The sequence below is a fragment of the Sturnira hondurensis genome, unplaced genomic scaffold (genome assembly GCF_014824575.4).
Source record: "Sturnira hondurensis isolate 20B ecotype Veracruz unplaced genomic scaffold, ASM1482457v3 Scaffold0011576, whole genome shotgun sequence".
In the NCBI taxonomy this organism is placed as follows: Eukaryota; Metazoa; Chordata; class Mammalia; order Chiroptera; family Phyllostomidae; genus Sturnira; species Sturnira hondurensis.
Genome location: NW_028084207.1, coordinates 549,127 through 569,830, shown reverse-complemented (window position 1 = coordinate 569,830; position 20,704 = coordinate 549,127). Strand labels below are relative to the sequence as shown.

Here is a 20,704-nt window from a genome sequence, read left to right as displayed (position 1 = left end):
TTGAAGTCTATTTTGTCTAAAACAAGTATTGCTACTGCAGCTTACTTTTTTCTTATCTTTTTTTCATTCACATGAACTATCTTTTTTCCATCCCTTTACTTTGAGTCTGTGTGTACCTTTTGTTATGAAGTGGGTCTCTTGTAGGCAGCATATATATGGCTCTTCAACTACTCTACATTTTTTCATTGGAGTATTTGACCCACTTATTTTTTAAATAATTATTAATAGGTACTTAATTATTGCCATTTTGTTTTTTATACCTATGTTCCTCTTTTCTTTCTTTCTTCTTCTTAAATGAGTCACTTTAACATTTGTTGTAACAGTAGTTCAGAGACAATAAATTCACCTACCTTATGCTTGTTTGGTAAGCTCCTTCTCCTGTAATTGTAAATGATACCATTTTTGGGTAAAGTAGTCTTGGTTGTCAGTCCTCACTTTTCTGTTCCAGAATGACTCAATAAAAAAATCAGTATTGGTCAGGGTTCTCCAAAGAAACAAAACCAATAGGATATGTATTTTTTAATGTTTATTCTTTAAGTAACTGACTCACATGATTGTGGGGTCTAGAAAGTTCAAAATTTGTAAAGCAGACAGAAGTTTCAGACAAGAATTGGTGATGGAGTCTTGATTCTAAAATCTGTAAGGCAGGTGACCAGTGTGTAAATTCAAACAGGATTTCTATGTTACCAGTCTTGAGGCAGACTTTCTTCTTAACTGTGAAACCTCAGTTGTTTTTCATAAAATCTTCAACTGATTAGATGAGGCCCACCAATATTATTAAGGGTGATTTCTTTCACTTAAAGGCAACTAATCATATATGCATATTGCATCTACAAAATATCTTCATAGCAACATCTAAATTAGTGTCTGACTAAAGAACTGGCCACCATAGTGTAGTCAAGTTGACATATACAATCAACTATTACAGACTGTTTCAAGGTAAAGCACTGAAATATATTTCATAAAAAAGATACACATTAAAGATCCTTAAAAGCAGTCCAATTGGGTAAATGAATGATTTCAGTAGCTTTGTGGCTCCAAAACAGAAATTTAGCAACAACACAATTTTCTTATCAATGCCAAGAGAAGAGATGCCAAGTTCTTTGATGCACTCCATCTGATAAAAAAAACACTCAGTAATTACAGTAATCCAGATTATTTTAGAAACCACCCTGGCACTTCTAACTGTTCTTATGTGACGTGTTTCTGCTGGAAGGAAAGTGATCAGAAAGGCCTCGAGGCTCACACAGCTGAGTAAAAGTGAACTGATATGTATATTTGCAATCTGGAAATTTTGCCTCAAAGTTGACTGAAAGGAAGACAATAATACGTTACTCTTTATCACATGTTGAATCATGGCAGAAAAGATGTTCCCAACAACTAACATGTCTGCCTGAGCTATGTTAGAAATAAACACTGCGGTGGATTTTCTGGATACAGAAGGTGACATCAGTATCAGTGTGACATACAGACTGGCAAACAGTCCCAGCAGAGTGATGACGATGTTTGTAGAAGGTAGGACTAGATACTGGATATATTTGAATGCCAGGTACCTTCGGAAATCTTTCATATGATCTCGATTTGTAAAAGCACTAAATCGGGCAGGATTCCTGTAGTGAGGCAGAAAAAAAAAGTTATATAAGACTGGATATAAACAAAAACTTAAAGTTACTTAACTATGGTTCAGTTCAAGTAATGCACTGTTTTTAGCTGCCTAGCATGCCAATATCTTTCTCATGTTCAGAACTGGTTTCACAGTAGGTCATGTTACCACATGAAATTATTTATGGTGACAATTGATTGCAAAGGCAAAATCCATCTTTTGTTTCCATGTTTGCTAAACACAGATTGATATCCTTACTTCATGTTTGATTTCACCCTTCTGATTATTTAGCTTAAGCAAAGAATTAGAAGAAATTTTCCCACTTGAACAGATGCATGAATCGGTGTCACAGGAAAAAACTTTCGATGGGTATTTGTAGGAAGGTAAGGATTCCTCTTGGTTACCACATGGTTCTATTTATCTATTAAAATATTAATAACACAAGAAATGGAATTTGTACAATACAGTTTCTTTGTGTGAAATGAGCAAATTATAAGAAAAGTGGGATCTGAAGTGTTCTTCTTTCCTCTAAGCAGAAGCACTGCTCAGAATTACTACAGCTCAAAAATAATTATTCACATTGGGATGCTTCACATTTAGTAAGCAGCATGACTGGAACATCCGCTCTACTCACCTGAATCCTCCTTTATGTCATGTACAGTGTCTAACCCCATACCACCAGCATGAGCCTTGTGTGAGGTAGATATCTAAAACATCACTGATGTATGAAACCTCCACAAGATACATTGAAGGCACAATTCCAATAGCACCCCACCACTCCCTCTGTCCCCGCCTTCTCTCTCTCCCTTCCTCTTCACCTCCTCTTCCTTCTCTGACCTTCTCTCTCATTAAATTAGTTAGAACTGTTTGTGGGGAGATAGTTAATGTCAGCTTAACTTATTGATTTCTCAAGTTATTCAGAAGGTAAATTGGAGATTGTGAGCTGATACAAAATCATCAAAAAGTTGTGGGTTTGATCCCCAGCCAGAGCACATGCTTGGGTTGTGGGTTAGATCCGTAGTCAGGGCACATATGGGAGGCAATCAATCACTGTTTCTGTCTCTTTGTCTTTCCCTTCCTCTCTCTCTAAAATCAATAAACTTATCCTGGAGTCAGGATTTAAAAAGAAGCTACATAAGCATTTTATATCCTTTAAAAACTCTACCCTGCTAATAATTACTATGTTTGGTGACAATGGGCACTAATAGCTCCATCCCTGGGACATGCCTGCAGTGTTTCTGATATCAAAGCTTGTAAAATGTTTGCAAGAATTTTCTATGGATATATTTTATCGTAATGAGAACTTTTAAGATCTATCATCTTAACAACTTTCAAATATATAACACGGTATTATTATTTTTATTTTATTGTGGCTGAACACAGTATTATTAACTGTAGTTTCCATGTTGTATATTACATCAGCAGGACCTAATTATTTTATAATTGGAAGTTTGTATCCTTTGACCACCTTTACTCATTTTGCCTGTCTCCCACCTCTGACAACTAATGATTTGTTCTCCATATCTATAATTTTAGGGTTTTTAGCATTATAAATATAAAAGAGGTCATACAGTACTTATCTTTCTTTGCTTTATTCCACTTAGCATAATGCACTGAAGATCCATCCATGTTGTCACAAATGGCAAATTTTCTTCTTGTCAATGGCTGAGTAGTATTTATGTGTATATACCCCCAAAATTATCCTCAACATGACCCAGACTGAAATACTCAGAAATTTAAAAACCTTTATAACATTATTCATGAGATTGACTTTCAAAAAGCAAAAGGAAACAATTTACCACTAACTTTTAAATACTATATATGAGAAAGGGTATCAGCTAATTGTTTATTCATTCTTTATCCATTCATCCATTGAGGGACACAGGTTGCTCCCATGTTTTAGCTATCGTAAATAATGTGGCAATGAACATGACTGTGTAGACAACTTTTTGAGTTTTAATTTTTTTCAGAAAAATCCATACTGTTTTTCATCGTGGTTGCACCAATTTATATTCCTACTAACAGTGCATGACAGTTCCCTTTTCTCCATATCCTCACCAACACTTGTAATTTCTTCTCTTTTTGGTAACAGCCATTTTATCGGGCGTGAAGTGATCCCTCATTGTGGTTCTGGTTTGCATTTCCCTGATGATTAATGATGTTGAGCATCATTTTCATGTACCTGTTGGCCATCTGTATGTCCTCCTCGGAAAAATGTCTATTCAGGTCATCTGCTAATTTTTTAATCAGATTGCTTTTGTCCCCAAGATGTATGTCTAGGTTACAATATCCACAGGGGTCACAGATTCAAATGCCTTCACGTTCCAGAAAGCCAATCTATAATAAATGAGTAACATCTAGGGGAAAAGGGGATGGACTCACATGAACAAGTATAAAGCACACATGGACAATAACTAAGGTGGGGGCGGAGATGGAAGGGAGGTGGGGAGCACTGGAGGGGGGCAGGGCTGGAAATATAAGACAGAAAACTGTACTTGAACAAGAATTAAATAAAAATTAAAATTAAAAAAATAAATGAGTAACATCTTATCCAAAGGGAACAGCTCATCAGCTCCAGCTTATTGTAGCCATTTAATGGTAAACCTATTTGCTATTTCAGTAGCCACAAGTCCGACTCTTAGGTGAGATCAGTCAAAGTTTTAATGAGGGCAATTAATGGAAATTTATTTGGCATTTTGTTTTTTGTAGTCTTCACACTATGTGGGCCAGATAAAGCCCAGCCACCACTCTGCACTTTTTGGTGTTGACCCTGCTAATCTCATACCCAAGAAAGAAACATCACTGGAGTTCTTAAACCATCGGTCACAGTAAATTCTGCATCTAAACCAAATGAGGGAGGGGAAGAAGGAAAGAAATTATTCTTTATTGAATACCTCATATATTCCAGGCATTGTGCTCAGTCCTTTATCTTCTTTGAATATTTTAAATTGCTCTATGAGTTATAGGTACTCTTATTTTCGACATTTTACAGATGAAAGGAAACTAAACCTTAGAGACGTTAAGTAACTGATAGTCCCATTTGACTAAGAGGTGATGAAATGGTAGAATCCAGGCTTGTCTGGCTAGCAAACTTCTGTTCCTTCTTGTCCTAACAGGTTGTTTACTCAGAGTTAACAGGAGCTTACACCTGGGCCCCTTTTGTGAATGTGGGTCATAAACTGGGGTATCAATACTCAAAGATAAAAAAGTCAAACTTGCTATTTTCTTTTCTCCCCACCTTTAAAGTCATTAATACCCATTTTTATTATTATTGAAAACACCATCTTTAAGAAAACACCAATTCTGCCCTGGCTGGCGTGGCTCAGTGGATTGAGTGCTGGCCTGTAAACCAAAGGGTTGCTGACTCAATTCCCAGTCAGGGCACATGCCTGGGTTTCGGGCCAGGTTCCCAGTAGGGGGCGTGAGAGAGGCAACCACATGTTGATGTTCCTCTCCCTCTCTTTCTCCCTCCCTTCCCCTCTCTCTAAAAGTAAACAAACAAAATCTTTTAGGAAAGAAGAACACACCAATTCCCATAAAACAGGGTCTCTACTGACTCTGTTTTCAAATCTCATGTGATTTAAATTCTAGTTCTTCTCCCTAAGGCAAAAATCTTGAAGTGTTTATATTTGTCCTGTTGTGGAAAGGAAACTCATTCTAACCATTCTTTCTCTCTGGGTAGAGTAATTATTAGGCAGCCAAGATCATACATTTGAGTCAAGTTCTCACGCAGCTTTTCTAATAAGCTGATTTCACAAGCAAACCTTCCCCTCTCTGCCTTTCGCCACCAATATCCCACACCACCACCTTTCATATATATGTGGGTAATAATTACTAACCATTAATTAACTTCAAAGCGGTTAAATGTTCCCCTTACCTGTTACCCTCAATGATAACCACAATTAACTGGCAATTAACTCTAGAAACTCAGAGGGGAAAATCACTCACAAAATGACCCACACAGAAATACCAAGATCTTTAAAATGTTTTATTGCCCTATTCATGTGATTGATTTTCAAAGCAGAACAAAAGCAAACAATTAACCCGTGAATTTTGAAGAATATATATAAGGATGTGTGCTAAGTGATTTGTTGTTTAAATGATGCCTTTCATCCATGTTCTATAGTTGTTGTTTTTTAATTTTTATTTAATTCTTGTTCAAGTACAGTTTTCTGTCTTGTATTCCCAGCCCTGCCCCCCCAGTGCTCCCCACCTCCCTTCCATCTCTGCCCCCCACCTTAGTTATTGTCCATGTGTGCTTTATACTTGTTCATGTGAGTCCTTCCCCTTTTCCCCTGTGATTCTCTCCCCTCTCCCCTCTGGACCCTGTCAGCATGTTCTGTATTTCAGTGTCTTTGGTTACATATTGCTTGCTTGTTTGTTTTGTTGTTTAGATTCCTGTTAAAGGTGATATCATATGGTATTTGTCTTTCACTGCCTGGCTTATTTCACTTAGCATAATGCTTTCCAGTTCCATCCATGATGTTGCAAAGGATAGGAGCTCCTTCTTCCTTTCTGCAGCATAGAATTCCATTGTGTAAATGTACCATAGTTTTTTGATCCAGTCATTGACCGATGGGCATCTAGGTTGCTTCCAACTCTTGGCTATCGTAAATTGTGCTGCTCATGTTCTATAGTTTTTTGATGATACAATTGAATCAAAAAATTCACTGGGTAGGGCCACTGATCATCAGTAAGCCTGCCCCCCACCAAATCCACTAGGCCGAGCTGAATGTAGTCTCAAAAGCAATGGGACATTGGCTGTCACTAGGAAATTCTATGCAGATGCAGGGAAAATTAAATGAGCACCTACATGGTGAGAACTGTCAAAGTCAATTTCATATTGAACCAGGTTGAGAGCCAGAAGAGAAAGAGAATATATTTTACAAAAGATTTTATTTATTTATTTTCAGAGAGAAGGGAAGTGAGAGAGAAAGAGAGGGAGAGAAATACTGATTGGTTGCCTCTCACATGCCCCCAACTGAGGACCTGGCCCACAACCCAGGCATGTGCCCTGACCAGGAATTGAACTGGTGACCCTTTGCTTCACAGGTTGGCACTCAATCCACTGAGCCACACCAGCCAGGGTGAGAATACATCTTATATACACAAGGAGTTGGCAGGGCTTGAGTTACTGGCATCTTTAAGGGAAACATATTAAGCACCAACTAAGAGTTCTGCCACATGAAAGTAAGCCCCACAGTGGATGCAAAGGTGATTAAAATGTACTATCAGGCTCCCAAGTGTGTTTTCGAATACCTGATGCAATGGAGACCTCAGTTAAAGGCTACTTTGAAACCTCGACTAGTAATTGTATCAGGTTCCCAAGGCTAGAATCAGGAGGAAAGTCTCCCTCATGGCTACCGCTGTGGAAATTATAATGCAGTTTTCAGCCCTGGCTGGTGTAGCTCAGTGGATTGAATACTGGCCTGTGAACCAAAGGCTCATGGGTTCAATTCCCAGTCAGGGCACATGCCTGGCTTGCAGGCCAGGTCCCCAGTAGGGGGCGTGCGAGAGGCAACCACACACTGGAGTTTCTCTCCCTCTCTTTCTCCCACCCTTCCCCTCTGTCTAAAAATAAATAAAATCTTTTAAAAAACAATACACTTTTTAAAGATTTTCCCAGGAAAAGTCCGAAAAAATAAAGAGTGGTAGCAGTGAAAGTCTCTCCACATGTCTCCCAGTCTGAGACTGTCTGGGGGTCATTCTAAAGAAAAACTATTAAGAAGATGATCTCCAATGTTATCAGCTTACACTTTCAAAACCTCTTCTTCACTTAGTCACTAAAATAAAAAATGCACTGTTCCCCAGCACACTCCATCACGCTTCCTTCACTTCAAACCTTTGTTCCTACCATTTTCTCTGACTAGGTCATTCTCTAACAGTACCCATGTTTCAAAATCTGTGACAAGTCCTACCTACATATCAATGAATGAAGCCTTCCCTGATACCCACACAACCCCCTGTGTGCACATGCCCTCACTGGTTTCATTTCTGTTTCCTTAGAACCTTTGATGGTTGGGACTAGGTATATTCCTTATCTTTGCATAACTCTCTACTGTCTATTATTTCTCTCCCCAGACTTACTTTCCTAATGAAAAAGATATCAAAGTAATCAACTGAAAATGAGGACACAGGCATTGTGTAGGGGCCTTAAAGAAAGTGGTAAAAATTTATCTGAGAAGTTAAAACCCTTTTATCTCCCTCAACTCCCTTACCCATTCACCCCTACCTACCAAACTATCTGTGTCCATATTAATCTTTACCTCCTTTTCCCTGATCTAAAATAGGTAGATGTTTTCCTTCTACTCAAACCAATTCTCCCTCAACTTCCATCCGGGCCCTCTTCTCCCTAACCCACAGGTGGCAATCACCAGGCCCAAGGGCCGAATCCAGCCCTCCACCTTGTTTTATCTGCCCGGCACCTTGTTTCTACTCAGCAGCAGCACCAAGCTCTTGCTTAACTATTAAGGAGTAGTTACATTTATACAGTCCTAAAATTACATTTGGCCCTTTGAAGGCAACCACGAGGCTGATGTGGACCGTGGTAAAAATGAGTTTCAATCACCACTTGCTCCTCACTTCAATCTCTGGCTGCCACCTCCAACATTCCAATGGCACTCCTTTTGATACAGGGTGCAGCCAAAGGGGGGGGGGGCAGAAAAGATTTGGAATGGTGTCCAGAACTCAAAGTGTACAGGAATATTGGAGGAAATATTAAGATGTCCTCACCACCACTCCCCCCACAGGTGTCAGTTGGAGGAAGGGAAGAATGGAGCAGGGCCATTGAGAGCTGTTTTGCATAGCAACAGTTTTGCAGCTAACCTCTGGAATGATCATTTAACATATCTATAACCTTTAACTGGTTTCATAGATATGTTAAATAGCTGCGGCCAAGTTTTGGGCCAGGGAGAAGTGAGTGGGGCTAACCAGGCTGGAATTGGGAGCTGCTTCTCTGAGAGAGGGCCTGCGAGAGAGCCATGTGGCGAGAGGCATGTGGCTTTAGCAGAGTGAAGACCCGCTCTTGGCCAGGTGAGGGGGAGAGCCACACTGTTTTGGAAAGATGTAGATCCCTGTAGCCATTAGGAGGGAGAGCCATGCGGTTTCAGCAGAGTGCAGACCCCCTCTTGGCCAGGTGAAAGGGAAGACCACGCAGCTTTGCCAGAATGGAGATCCCTGCGGCCAGGTGAAGAAGAAAGACGCGCCTTTGGTGGAGTGCGGCTTTGGTAGAAGAGGCCCACGCGGCTTTGGCGTGCTCCCTTTGGCTGAGTGGCCTGGAAACCAGGAGAGACTTTGACTAGGATTTGGTACAAAGAACTCTTGCCAGTGAAAGGTGCCACATGACTTTGGATTAATTGGAGATCCTGCCTGGACAGGCAGGCGACACAGCTCACGTGCCTGAAAAACGGACGTGTGCTCTTTTCCTGATTTACGGTACCCGGAGTTGGGACAGTGGGAGAAGGGAGCACGCTGTGTGTGTGTGTGTGTAGGTATATACCCTTAAAGACTTTAATATTTTAAGGAAGGCATTAGGCCTGAATAGCATTAAATAAACATTTTGTTTCCTTTTCACAAATCTCTGGCATTGAGAGATGTCTTTCCAATTGGCGGCGGACAGAAGAACCCTATAGATATTAGAGTATCGTCCTTGGGAGGGGCCCCTGTTTTCTGTAGCAGTTTTTGGCATCCCTCGGTGGGCCAAGTATTGCCTCCCCTCGGACCCTTGTTCGGTAACACTTTCACTACCTAATAATCACTTGTCAAATGTAAGTTTTTTCAATTATTCTATTAATAGACTTCCGCACTGCATTTGACACTCATGATTATTCCTTCCATGTCGATAAATTTTATTCTCTGACTTCCCATGATGCCACGTTCTCGGGTGTCTCTGACATTCTGTTCTCTGCCTCCTTCACTGACTCCTGATCTTGCTCCTAAAAATGTTAATGTTCCCTAGCATTGCATCAGCAGTACATTTCCTTTTCCTATCTGCACACTCTTATGTAATCCTCTACCTTAAAAGATATGCCTTTAGAGAAGCCTTTAGAGAACTAGCCATCAGAGAGAGGCCAATTAAAACCACAATGAGATATCACCCCACACCTGTCAGAATGGCCATCATAAACAAATCAACAAACAACAAATGCTGGCAACATGTGGAGGAAAGGGAACCCTAATGCACTCTTGGTGGGAATGCAGACTGGTGCAGCCACTGTGGAAAACACTATAGAATCTCCTCAGAAAACTAAAAATGGAACTGCCTTATGACCCAGTGATCCCACTGCTGGGAGAATATCCAAAGGAACCCAAAACATTAATCCAAATGAATATATGCACCCCTATGCTCATTGCAGCTTTACATACAATACCCAACATTTGGAAGCAACAGAAGTGTCAGTAGATGAGGGGATAAAAACGCTGTGGTACATTTACACAATGGAGTACTAGCCAGCTATATAACAAAAATGAAATGTTACCTTTTGTGACAGGATGATGGATCTGGAGAACATGATGCTAAGTGAGATAAGCCAGTCAGAGAAAGACAAATACCATACAATTTCATTCCTATGTGGAATCTAATGAACAAACTGAACTAACAAAGTGGAGACAAACTCCACTACAAGGAACAGACTGAGAACTGTCAGCAAGGCGGAGGTAAGGGGCTGGGTGAGAATGGTGAAGGGATTAAGGAAAGGAAAAAAAAGAAAGAACAATTCATATAGGCAGACAACAATATGGCAATTACCAGAGGGAAGAGAAATGGAGGGAGGGCAGAGAGGATAAAGGGAGGATAATTGGTGATGGAAGGAGATGACCTGGGGTAGTGAATCCACAGTACAGTGTACAGATGATGTGTTATACAATTGTATACCTGAAACCTATATAATTTTATTAACCAATATCACTGCAATAAATTCAATTTTTTAAAAAGATGTCCCTTTAGGCCTGGCTTGTGTAGCTCAGTGGATTGAGCCGGGCATGTGAACCACACGATCGCAGTTCGATTTCCAGTCAGGGCATATGCCTGGGTTGCAGGCCAGTTCCCTGAAGGGGACCCACGAGAGGCAACCATACATTGATATTTCTCTCCCTCTCTCCTTCCCTTCCCCTTTGAAGATAAATAAATAAAATATTAAAGAAAAAAATATGTCCCTTTTAAGCTTCAGAGCCAAAGATCCATCTGCCTGCTAGATCTCTCTACTTACCCAAGCAAGTACCTTGTCTTAAAGGTACCTCAACCCAGGGAAACCTCTAAGTCACTTCTTTTTTTTAAAAATATATTTTATTGATTATACCATTACAGTTGTTCTATTCCCCCCTTCATTCCCCTCCACCCGCACACTCCCTCCCCCACCATTCTCCCCCCCTTAATTTATAATGTGTCTCAAGTTCTTTAGATTCTATATTTCCCCAACTATTCTTGCCCTCCCCATCTATTTTCTACCTACCATCTATGCTATTTTCTGTGCCTTCTCCCCCTCTTCTCTCCCTCCCACACCCCTGTTTCTAACCCTCCATGTGTTCTTCATTTCTATGGTTCCACTCCTGATCTAGCTGTCCTCTTGGTTTGCTTTTGTTTGAGGTGTGGTTGTTAATAACTGTGTGTTTGCTGTCCTTTCACTGTTAATATTTTTCATCTTCTTTTTCTTACATAAGTCCCTTTAGCATTTCATATAATAAGGGCTTGGTGATGATGAACTCCTTGAACTTGACCTTATCTGAGAAACTCTTTATCTGCCTTTCCATTCTAAAGGAAAGTTTTGCTGGATAAAGCAATCTTGGCTGTAGGTCTTTGGATTTCATGACTTGGAATACTTCTGTCCAGCCCCTTCTTGCCTGGAAGGTCTCTTTTGAGAAATCCGCTGACAGTCTGATGGGTACTCCTTTGTAGGTGACTGTCCCCTTATCCCTTGATGCCTCTAGGATTCTCTCCTTCATTTTGGTCTTGGCTAATGTAATTATGATGTGCCTTGGTGTGTTCCTTCTTGGGTCCAACTTCTTTGGGACTCTCTGAGCTTCCTGGATTTCCTGGAAGTCTATTTCCTTTGCCAGACTGGGGAAGTTCTCCTTTATTATTTGTTCAAATATGTTTTCCACTCGTGGCTGTTTCTTTCCCCCTTCTGGTACCCCTATAATCCAGATGTTGGAACGTTTAAAGATGTCCTGGAGGTTCCTAAGCCTCTCCTCATTTTTTTGAATTCTCATTTCTTCATTCCTTTCTGGTGGAATGTTTTGTTCTTCCTTCTGGTCCATTCCATTGATTTGAGTCCTGGTTTCCTTTCCATCACTATTGGTTTCCTGTGCATCTCCCTTCATTTCAATTAGTTTAGCCTTCATATGTTCCTCTAATTTGTGACTATGTTCCTCTAATTTGTGACTATAATCTACCGGTTCTGTGAGCATCCTGATAAATAGTGTCTTGAATTGTGCTTCTGAGAGGCTGGCAAATTCTCAGTCGCTTAGAGTTATTGGCTCTGGGACTTTGAGTTCTTCTTGCACCATCTTTTGGGCTGTTCCTGCCTGTTCCGTAGCAGGATCAGAGCCCTAAAGTGTTCACTAGAACAGGGCCATTAAGTCGCTGGGTTGTGACGTTGTATGTGGGGGCGGGGTCAAAGAGGGACAATGGCTTCCCGTCTGCCGCTTGCCACCGCGGCCCCGGCGCCGCAGCCACCACTGTCACCAGGCCCACACATTTCGTTCCACTGCACTCGAGTGTGCCACCGCCGTCTGCCCTCCACCACTGGGTTCGCCCCCTGGGGCCTACGTGGTCCGTCTCACTGTGTGCGAATGTGCGACCGCAGTCAGTCTGCCCCGCACCCCGACTGGTTCCGGGCTGCCTGCGCGCCTAGGTCAGGGGATAAGTCCTGCCCGACCCAGCTCCGTTGCTGGCTCCGCCTCTCTTACCGTCCCCGTTGAACGGTTCGTAGTTGTCGGACTTCCGTATAATTCCATTTTCTGGTCTTTGGGTGTGTCCTAGTTCTCCAAACCTTTGTTGTGTTCAAACTTGGTTGTGGGAGAAGGCACAGTGTTTCCACCTATGCCTCCATCTTGGCAGAAGTCCTAGTCACTTCTGATTCTACCTTCTTTTTCACTGTCCTCTCCAGGCTTCTGTTCAATCAAAATCTTACCAATTTTACCTTATAGACACTTTTTAAGTCTTTTCCCCCTTATCTCTTCTGTCTTTTCCACCTTTACTTCCACTACCCTGGTTCAGGACTTCACCAATTCACACCCGGATTACGGCAACAGCTGCTTATCTGGCCTTTTGAAATCCAAACCTGCCTCTTCAACTTTAAAACTGAAGTGGCTATGTGCCTGTACACTGGAGCCACAGTCCAAATGCTGCCTCTACCATTTACTAGCTGTGTGCTACTGGACAAGTTACTTAATCTTCCCGTGCTGGTTTTTTCACCTGTACAATATAAAGAAGAATAGTACCTAGTTCATAGGGATATCGTAAGGATTTATTGTGTTAATGTACAAATAAGGCCCACAGAGCTATGCCAAACAGAGCAGGGGCTACATAAATGGGGGCTATTCTTAATAGACTAAAAACATGATCAGATAACCCCACTGCTAAAAGTCTCTCATTGGTGTCCATGCCCTAAAATACATAATCTAGGCTCTTAAGCACAGAGCTTTGGAACCTTCCTTGCCTACCTCTCCTGACCTATTTTATCACCCTGTGTCTGAATTCTTACCTTTCAATACACAAGACCTCAAAGATCCACACACATGCTATGTCATTTTTTCCCACATAACTCTTTTTACACTGACCCTTCCCTTGAAATGCCTTTCCTCTTACTCTTCACCTGAGCTCCTAATTCTCAGCCCCTAAAGTCCTCATTACTAATAGTATTTCAATCATAACTGAGTAATTCTAGGAAACAGGAATTTTGGAAAGTTCATAAGGCTGCAGATGCTAAAAAATTGGGTTGCTTCTATTTGTCATGTATGCCCTGAGAATCCCTCATATTAACAATAACCTGTTAGTTGGTAACAAATTATTTCAGCTAATGTTCAATAATGGTACTTAGAGTAAAAGTTTATAATGAAAAACATCAGATTCTGCATTACTTCTCCCAGGCTGGGTTAGGTGTGCCTGTTCTGTGTTCCTGTACTTCTTCACGTATATCTATCTGTCCATGGTTCTTCCTCATGGATTTACAATTATTTGCTTACTTGTACCCCTCTAAAAAGTGAGTCCCTTTTGGACAGGAAGGGGTCTTATTATAGGTGATTATCATAGTGCCAATCTCATAGCAGGTGCTCATAAATTGCGATAAATGAATGAATATCCAGGGGCATCGCTTTGGTTCCTTAGTTATTCATTCAACACACCTTGACCAGGTGCCTTTATGTGGCAGTGAGAACAGCTGTGCACAGCAGTAAATACATGGAGATGAATGAAAGCCTGTCTGGCTAACTATGGGGAAGACGGACAAGTACACAGGTAATTGCAGGGTGATAAGAACTATAGACCCATAGTAGTAAATGATTTCCACCACCAACCTCTCCCTGCACCTTCTGTCTTTTCATTCTGGACTATTCCTGAAGTACCACTTTTCACTAATTTCTACCAAGGATATCACTGGCACATGTTTGTAGAAATTAACACCCGACCTGAAATATTTGTGAGAAAAGTTTATAGAAATTTACAAAGCAAGAAAAAGCATTATACACTTACATCATTTCAGTGACCTTCAGTAACTGGGACAGCAGGAAAACTCTGAGAAAAGAAAAGAAATTTTGGTCACTACAAGAGATTTTTAATCACCATAATTCCATATTTTTTAATAAACAACATAAAATCCTCATCCTTCTCTATGCCTATGTCCAAGGTACAATGTCCTCCCAAAACTGCTAACTCTGAATGATACATACTTTTAATTTTGTATCTAGTCACTATAATTTATTTATTGAACTCACAATTTATAAAGGCCTACTCTATTTCAGACACTTCAGGTGAAGTAGGGTACAAGACCAACAAAACCCCCTCCTGCTCTCACCAAACTTAGACTACTGGGAAAGACAGTCAATTTAGGAGTCAACATTATGATGCAATTAGATAAATGTATTTTGTTTAACATCATTTCAAGCCTTGTTAAGTCAGACCGGAAAACCATAGGAACTGCCATTCATGGCCTTCATCAGACAATGAATATCACTATGTTTTCAGTAGTGAAATCTGGCCACTGAATCTCATTAACAACTTTCAAACATCTCTGGTAAAGGCATAGGCAGACAGATAGATGGCTAATCTACTTACAGCAGGGGTGTCAAACTTATTTTCACCAGGGGCCACATCAGCCTCTTGGTTGCCTTCAAAGGGCCAAATGTAACTTTAGGACTGTGTAACTGTAACTACTCCTTAACTGTTAAGCGAGAGCTTGGTGCTGCCACCGGGTAGAAATAAGGTGGAGGGTTGGATTCGGCCTGCGGGCCTTGTGTTTGCAACCTGTGACTTATAGTAATGTGTGCACCACTTCTCTTCTCTGGTTAACCCTGCATTTTATTTTATTTTTTAATATATTTTATTGACCATGCCATTACAGTTGTCCCATTCCCCTCATTCATTCCCCTCCACCCTGTACACCCACTCCCCCACCATTCCCCCTCTTTAGTTTATGTCCATGTGTCACAAGTTCTTTAGAGTCTATATTTCCCATACTATTCTTGCCCTCCCCCTGTCTATTTTCTACCTACCATCTATGCTATTTTCTGTGCCTTCTCCCCCTTCTCCTCCTCCCACTCCCCTTTTGATAACCCTCCATGTGATCTCCATTTCTATGGTTCCGCTCCTGATCTAGCTGTCCTCTTAGTTTGCTTTTGTTTTCGGTCTGGTTGTTAATAACTGTGAGTTTGCTGTCCTTTCACTGTTCATTTTTTTTATCTTCTTTTTCTTAGATGAGCCCCTTTAACATTTCATATAATAAGGTCTTGGTGATGATGAACTCCTTGAACTTAATCTTCTCTGAGAAGCACTTTATCAGCCCTCCCATTATAAAGGAAAGCCTTGCTGGATAGAGCAATCTTGGATGTAGGTACTTGCCTTTCATGACTCAGAGTACTTCTTTCCAGCCCCTCCTTGCCTGGAAGGTCTCTTTTGAGAAATCAGCTGACAGTCTGATGGGAACTCCTTTGTAGGTGACTGTCCCCTTATCTCTTATTGCTTCTAGGATTCTCTCCTTCATTTTCATCTTGGCTAATGTAATTATGATGTGCCTTGGTGTGTTCCTTCTTGGGTCCAACTTCTTTGGGACCCTCTGTGCTTCCTGGATTTCCTGGAAGTCTATTTCCTTTGCCAGACTGGGGAAGTTCTCCTTTATTATTTGTTCAAATAAGTTTTCCATTTGTTGCTGTTCCACGTCCCGTTCTGGTACCCCTACAATTCGGATGTTGGAGCGTTTAAAGATGTCCTGGAGGTTCCTAAGCCTCTCCTCATTTTTTTTGAATTCTTGTTTCTTCATTCTTTTATGTTTGGTCATTTGTTTCTTTCTTCTGGTCCACTTGATTGATTTTAGTCCCAGTTTCCTTTCCATCACTATTGGTTTCCTATGCATTTCCCTTCATTTCAATTAGTTTAGCCTTCATTTGTTCCTCTAATTTGTGACTGAAATCAACCAGTTCTGTGAGCATGCTGATCTCCAGTGTTTTGAACTGTGCATCTGATAGGTTGGCTATTTCTTGGTCGCTTAGAATTATTGGCTCTGGGGCTTTGAGCTGTTCTTCTTGAGCCATAATGTTTTGGTCTGTTGGCACCTGTTAGATATGAGGTGGGGAGCCTTAGGTGTTCACGAGGGTGGGGTGACCCAGTTGCTGGGTTGTGATGCTGTATGTGGGGGCAGGGTCAGAGAGGGGCAATGGTGTTTGTTCCACTCTCTCTCTCTCAGATTTTGGTTCCCTCTGCTGCTTCCCACAAGTAAACTGAGGCCCCCTGGTGCAGGCTCCCGGGTGTGTGGGCCTGTGCACCCCCCAGGACCCTGTGGGTCTCTCCAACAAACTCTCTGTGAGCCTGGGAGCTTCCCCCGGCACCTCCACCCCGAAAGTTTTTCCAATTGGTGCTTTTAGGCTTTAATTCCCGTCACTGGGGCCCTAGCCTGCACGGTCTGTCTCACTGCTCACTCCGTCGCCTGGTTTATCTGAGTGTGAATGTGTGACCACAGTCAGCCAGCCACCTTGCACCTTCTCTGGGTCCACCTGTTGCCACCTCACACCTGGGATCTGCCAACCGCTGCCTGCCCTCCTGGGTTGGTCTGGCCAACCTTTCTTACGTGACCCCGCTCCACCAGCCGCTGACTCCGCCCCTCTTACTGGTCTGGCTGAATGGTTCATTGTTATCGGACTTCCATACAGTTCAGTTTTCTGTGTTTTGGTTGCATTTTTGTTACTAAAACTTTGTTGTCTTTAAACTTGGTTGTGCGAGGAGGCACAGTGTTTCCACCTATACCTCCATCTTGGCTGGCAGTCTAACCCTGCATTTTAGCACTAGCCTTCTTACAAAGAAATGTTTTAACATAGCCTATAAAACTAATGCTACTGAATTTCAGGAACTCTGGACAGTCTGGGAAAAATATTTGCAGTCGTAGAAACCTTTGAGGCCAACCTCCCACATCATACCCCACAGACATGAAAGTATTCCCTGCCTGAGTCCTCCACGCTGCGGATCATCTGTATTCAGCCCTTACCCTTCTCCTCTTCTTGTTACTGGGGAGAGTTCAGGGGGTAGCCAGTCACTTTCACTGTGTGAGAGTAAAAAGGAAATTCAAGATAGCCATACATTTGGATTCTTCCAGCAATGGTTAGGTTTGGTTGAAATGCTTACAAATTTTCTAAGTGCCAGTTGTTTTGTGGCTTCTTTTAAGGTCCCTGAGAATAAGGCTAGCACTAAGTATAGGCGGGGCAAGCATCAGATAAAGAACCTAATTTTATGGTTTCTAGGCGTGTCTCTCTCTTTTCTCATTCAAGCAACTGTCCAAGTTCCTAATCATCACAGTGCCTGAAATTCTACTTGGTGGGGTTTCAGAAGCTTTCCAGTAGCTCTGGCCATAACCCATGTGAGTTGATCGAAGAGTGCTCAAAAGGTTCCCCCTTCCCTAAAATCTGTCTCTGGTCAGTCTACAGTAGTGCACTAAATTTTATCAGTATATAATTTGGGTAAAAGCAGTAAAGAGACCTATTATGCCATAAGTTCTAACTTGAAGAAAGAATTCCTTAACTGACTATGTCAATTCCCACTGTATTGAAGAGGGGGAAAAAAGATTTTCAATGCAGCATAAATCAGTAAATATGTATAAAGGGCCCATTATGTGCAAGATAATGTTTAGGTGGTAGCCATACACAGATGAAAAGACATGGGTTCTACATCAAGGAACTTACAAGTGGAATATAGATGAGGCTACTGGGTACAATATGAAATACTGTGAAGTAGGAAGCTTAAAAAATAAAGATAATAGCCCTGGCTGGTGTAGCTCAGTGGGTTGAGTGAAAGCCTATGAACCAAAGAGTTGCCAGTTCAATTCCCAGTCAGGGCACATGCCTGGGTTGTGGGCAAAGTCCTGAGTAGGGGGCGTGAGAAAGGCAACCACACATTGATGTTTCTCTCCCTTTCTCCCTCCCTTCCCCTCTGTCTGAAAAGAAATCTTTTTCAAAACCTTTAAAAAATGTTTTAAAAAATAAAGATAAAAAAAGGTAAATAAATGCCCAAGAAAAATATCCTTTCTCATTTTATTGACAAGGACTTGTATCACAAAAGGCAACCGTGGACAAGTCATACCTGACATACTTTTAACCAACCACAGTTACCTTTCTTTTTCCCCCTTCCCTCCCTTGTTCATTTGAGACATGGCCAGATTCATGGTTTCCGTATAAAAAATTACAACAACAAGAGAAGCTTCTCCTAAGCCCCAAAAGTCATAACATTGTATACCTTTGAACAACATAAATGGGATTCCATAACTAATACTCTCAGGGAACTGAATTAGAACAGAAAATTGAATCAGACCACTGCTGTTCATAAGCCTCGACACAGCCATCTGCCTTTATCTGGGCCAGGAATGCCACTTCAAAGTCCCCTGTGCGAGTGAGTGCGTGCAAATATCGAGTCACATGTTACCTCAGAAAGACGTAGAACTCAGTGACTCCCAACCACACCAAAGCCAAAATATTACTTTACCAAAAGCAACCTGAAATCTGATCACGTTCATCTATGCTGTTTTTAGTTGTTAAGTTGAATCATGAGAAACCCTCCAGAAAAGTAAGAAATGCTTATGATCATTTTATGATGAAGCTAAGATAATATTTTTTCAAGTCAGACTATCTACACATAAATGATACTAAATGAACTGTAAATTATGGCCTTGGCCAGAGATAGTAGGACGGGCTATACTATTTAAAATACAACCTTTAATCAGCAGTAATTACAGAACAAATAATACTGATATGCAGAATAATGACATGGTGTCTTACCGTCAATCAGTTTAGAGTCCAGTCAGAAAGAACACACACACACACACACACACACACACAAATCTGGCAACTAGCAGTGGTAAGTTACAAGAGTTAAATGCTCAATGACTACACTGGAGTCCAAAAATGTAAGGCAACAGTTATGTTCCCATGTGCTGGCAATTGTTTACAGATTTTTCTTCCCAAGTAGCCCTGTATACATGCTTGTAAGCATGAAAGACATGCTCAGTGCTTCTAATGCAGACATGTTTCAAGAGTAGGTGTTATACTTACATGACGACAGTGGTTCCAACCGGAGACTCTCCCACAGCGGTCTGTGTAGCCCAAATGGCACCAGGGCAGGATTCTCTCTCTTATTCCTTGTAATATGTTTTAGTTGGAAGCAGTGCGCTAACTGTTCAATCTACATGGGTCTGTAATAAATTTGCTCACAGCATATTTCACAGGAAATATCTGAATCACCACTGCTAATAACTTTGTGTCATCTGGAAAAAATGGTACTTGTATTTTTGCTGCATAACTTAGCAACTTTTTATTTTCCTTCTGAAGACGTAAGGAATGCAGTCTTCGTTGGTTTGAACACCACCTAAGGTTCTGAACAAGTTAAAGCTTGGCTGCCTTAAATAGTCTGTGAAAGGAGGCAGGCTATATACACAAGTAAGCCCACATATAATTAAAATAGATTAAAATCAGAAGTCCAAGGTACAGTAAGAGTCTGAAGGATCTGATACCATGAAATTTGAAAGTTCTTTGGGTATCCATAAGTCCATACCAAGAGATGCAGCTTTTTTTTTTCTTTTCTGTCCTTTCTTTTCACTCTGTGTGTGAGAAAAAGAGAGAGTCAAGAAGCAGGCAGGAAGAGAGAGAACACGAGTAACAGACAGTGAACAAGAGTAGGGTTTTCCCTGAGGTAAGGACTTTTATTCTAGAAGCAAGTTTTTTTTCAAACTGATTATTCAGTTAAAAGCAGATTCCAAATGTTGCCAGCCTCCACAACAGAGTTTTTTTTTAATTTAATTCTTATTCAAGTACAGTTTTCTGACACAACAGAGTTTAAATAATAACATCCCGCCTCACATGTGTGCAGCCCATGAAAGTCCACAAGCAGTTTTATAGAAACAAACACACACGCACAACCACAACAACTACACACCAGAGCTTGGCACTCATTTTTCAGATAGAAAAACAAGACTTATGATAAAGCTGGAACTCGTGCAAATATTCACAGACTCTTGGTTCTAGACTATTTCTACTAGGGCAAAGGAAGGCGTTAAGTATGAGTTTGCAAGGAGTTGGGGCTAAGGGGCCAAGAGCAGAGGGGCAAGCATGGGAGAGCCTGAAACTCTGAAACCCTGAAACAGAGCACTATCACACGTTTGGGAATCTACAGCCATGATTCTTCCAGAAATACTTCCCTGGTTACAACATAATTAGCAGTTCGTTTCTCAGGATGCACTATTACTTATTTCAGGGCTCATCAACACTTTTCAGAAGATACAATTTTGCTAAAGCACAGGGTTTGGCAAGCAGTTAGGGCTTGCCCTGCCTGACAGTATAATATCTAGTGTTAGGGTGGTTGGTGACGCAAGCTGTGAAAGAATCCACAGAGACAAGAAAAGGCAGCAAGCGAAG

General features: G+C 41.2%; 1 protein-coding gene across 1 annotated transcript; it reads right to left on the bottom strand.

Moving 5' to 3' along the window:
- Positions 1-516: 516 nt before the first annotated feature.
- Positions 517-19,421, bottom strand: LOC118996743 (lysophosphatidic acid receptor 6-like). The gene is made up of 4 exons (XM_037060296.1): positions 19,346-19,421; positions 17,293-17,346; positions 14,292-14,333; positions 517-1,610 (listed from the first exon to the last, which is right to left on the bottom strand). Exons 3-4 carry the CDS (start codon positions 14,294-14,296, stop codon positions 935-937), a joined length of 681 nt encoding a protein of 226 aa, XP_036916191.1. The 5' UTR covers positions 14,297-14,333; positions 17,293-17,346; positions 19,346-19,421; the 3' UTR covers positions 517-934.
- Between the last annotated feature and the right edge of the window lie 1,283 nt (positions 19,422-20,704).